The 2,500-nt window shown below is 37.6% G+C and overlaps 1 protein-coding gene and 1 long non-coding RNA gene across 2 annotated transcripts in view; one reads left to right on the top strand and one right to left on the bottom strand.

Annotated features, from left to right (window-relative positions):
• The window catches only part of LOC133535476 (uncharacterized), a 2,677-nt gene extending 866 nt beyond the window's left edge, over window positions 1–1,811 (bottom strand). The window contains exons 1-2 of the long non-coding RNA XR_009802231.1: window positions 1,272–1,811; window positions 1–1,051 (exon numbers count right to left, since the gene is read on the bottom strand). The exon at window positions 1–1,051 is cut by the window's left edge and continues 866 nt beyond it. This is a non-coding gene — a long non-coding RNA (uncharacterized LOC133535476). The remainder of the gene's footprint in view (window positions 1,052–1,271) is intronic.
• The window catches only part of LOC133535475 (bactericidal permeability-increasing protein-like), a 21,999-nt gene that overhangs the window by 6,200 nt on the left and 13,299 nt on the right, over window positions 1–2,500 (top strand). The window contains exons 4-6 of the mRNA XM_061875341.1: window positions 891–1,022; window positions 1,099–1,254; window positions 1,338–1,401. Coding sequence (XP_061731325.1) covers window positions 891–1,022; window positions 1,099–1,254; window positions 1,338–1,401 — 352 coding nt within the window. The remainder of the gene's footprint in view (window positions 1–890; window positions 1,023–1,098; window positions 1,255–1,337; window positions 1,402–2,500) is intronic.

Here is a 2,500-nt window from a genome sequence, read left to right on the forward strand (position 1 = left end):
AACAACACCAAGGAACGCCGCTGGCTTCGCTGGGCCGGAGATCATTTAAGATGGACGGATGCAAAGTGGAAAAGTGTTCTGTGGCCACATTTCAAATTATATTTGGAAATTGTGGACGTGGTGTCCTCCGGAACAAAGCGGAAAATAACCATCCGGATTTTTATAGGCGCAAAGTTCAAATGCCAGCATCTGTGATGGTATGGGGGTGTATTTGTGCCCAAGGCATGGGTAACTTACACATCTGTGAAGGCACCATTAATGCTGAAAGGTTTATACAGGTTTTTGAGCAACATATGTTGTCATCCAAGCAACATTATCATGGACGCCCCTGCTTATTTCAGCAAGATAATGACAAGCCACGTGCTACAACAGTGTGGTTTCTTAGTAAAAGAGTGCGGGTACTTTCCTGGCCCGCCTGCAGTCCAGACCTGTGTCCCATGGAAAATGTGTGGCGCATTATGAAGCGTAAAATACGACAGCGCAGACCCCGGACTGTTGAACGACTAAAGCTCAACATAAAACAAGAATGAGAAAGAATTCCACGTTCAAAGCTTCAACAATTAGTTTTCCTCAATTCCCAAACGTTTATTGAGTGTTGTTAAAAGAAAAGGTGATGTAACACAGTAGTGAACATGTCCTTTCCCAACTATTTTGGCACATGTTGCAGCCAAGAAATTCTAAGTTAATGAATATTTGCAACAAAAAAAAAAAATTATGAGTTTGAACATCAAGTATTTTGTCTTTGTAGTGCATTCAACTGAATATGAGTTGAAAAGGATTTGCAAATCCGTTTATATTTACATCGAACACAATTTCCCAACTCATATGGAAACAGGGTTTGTAATTATGTATAAACTACTGGTTGTTCACAGCAATGTTGTTTCTTCCAGTGTGCAAGTAGTGTCTGTGGGACTACCTTCGTCTGCTGTGGCTCTGGTGCCAGGGACTGGGGTCAGACTGTCTATTGAGAACGCCTTCATCAGCATGAAGGGAAACTGGAGGGTCAAGTACCGCAGAATATTGTGAGTAAGACGAGATGTGCTCTTGAAACCTAGAAACAGACACAGGGACGATTTAGTGACTTGTTTCTCTTAAAAGGAGGGACAGCGGTAGCTTTGATTTGAACGTGAATGGACTGACGGTCAGTACAAGTGTCGCCGTCACAAGCGATGAGACAGGGAGACCTCAAGTCAGTAACGCGGGCTGTGCGGCTAATGTTGGCAGCGTCAAAGTCAAATTCCACGGCGGAGCCAGGTGAGATAATCACTAACCTGCACTGCTGCTCAGATAAAGTGAGAGCTTTTTCCATTAACGCTGTTGTGTCTCTTTTATCTCAGCTGGCTGTACAATCTTTTCAGAAGCTTCATCAGCAAGGCTTTGAGTAAGTCGCTGGAAAAACAGGTGAGGACAAACCATTGTCAACATTCTTTACGATCGCCATTACTTCTTTATCATCAATCAGAGGAGTCCGAGTTATGGATATTTTACATGGGAAGCAATAAGAATTATCATTAATTAGGTGAAAATGTACAAGTTATAGCATAACCATTCCATTGACTTGCTTCCATTTGCATCCCAAAGAAATAAAAAGTCAATATATATTAGGGCTGCGAATCTTTGGGTGTCCCACGATTTGATTGAATATCGATTCTTGGGGTCACGATTCAATAATATATCGATGTTTTCGATTCAACGCGATTCTCGATTCAAAAACGATATTTTTCCGATTCAAAACGATTCTGTATTTATTCAATACATAGGATTTCAGCTGGATCTACCCCAGCAATCTGCACACCTGGGACATGCTAGCAGAGTAGTAGCTTTTTTTTTTTTTTAACTTTTATAAATGTAAAGGACAATGTTTTATCAAGTGATAATTGCAATAATGTAAATTTGTTTTAACTATTAAACGAACCAAAAATAAGACTTATTTTATCTTTGTGAAAATATTGGACACAGCGATGCAAGTGCAAGCCACTGTGGCACTATTGATCTTTTTTTTATTTTTATAAATGTCTAATGCTAATGTCAATGAGGGATTTTTAATCACTGCTATGCTGAAATTATAACTAATATTGATACTGTTGTTGATGATATTCATTTTTGTTTCACTACTTTTGGTTTGTTCTGTGTGGTGTTTGTGTCTCCTCAATAGCTCTGTTTATTGCAGTTCTGAGTGTTGCTGGGTCAGGTTTAGTTTTGGAATTGAATTACATTGTTATGGTATTGCTGTGTAATGGTTTGTTGGATTGATTAAAAAAAAAAATAAATAAATAAAAATAGATTTTTGGAAAATGAGAATCCATTCTGAATCGCACAACGTATTCGATTCCATTCGTATTCAAATCGATTTTTCCCACACCCCTAATATATATATATCTATATATATATATATAGATATATATATATTTAAAACATATATACATTTTTTTCAACATGTATATGTATTTATACATACACATATATATACACACATATATATATACATACATACATATAC

This window comes from Nerophis ophidion, linkage group LG16 (genome assembly GCF_033978795.1).
Source record: "Nerophis ophidion isolate RoL-2023_Sa linkage group LG16, RoL_Noph_v1.0, whole genome shotgun sequence".
In the NCBI taxonomy this organism is placed as follows: domain Eukaryota; kingdom Metazoa; phylum Chordata; class Actinopteri; order Syngnathiformes; family Syngnathidae; genus Nerophis; species Nerophis ophidion.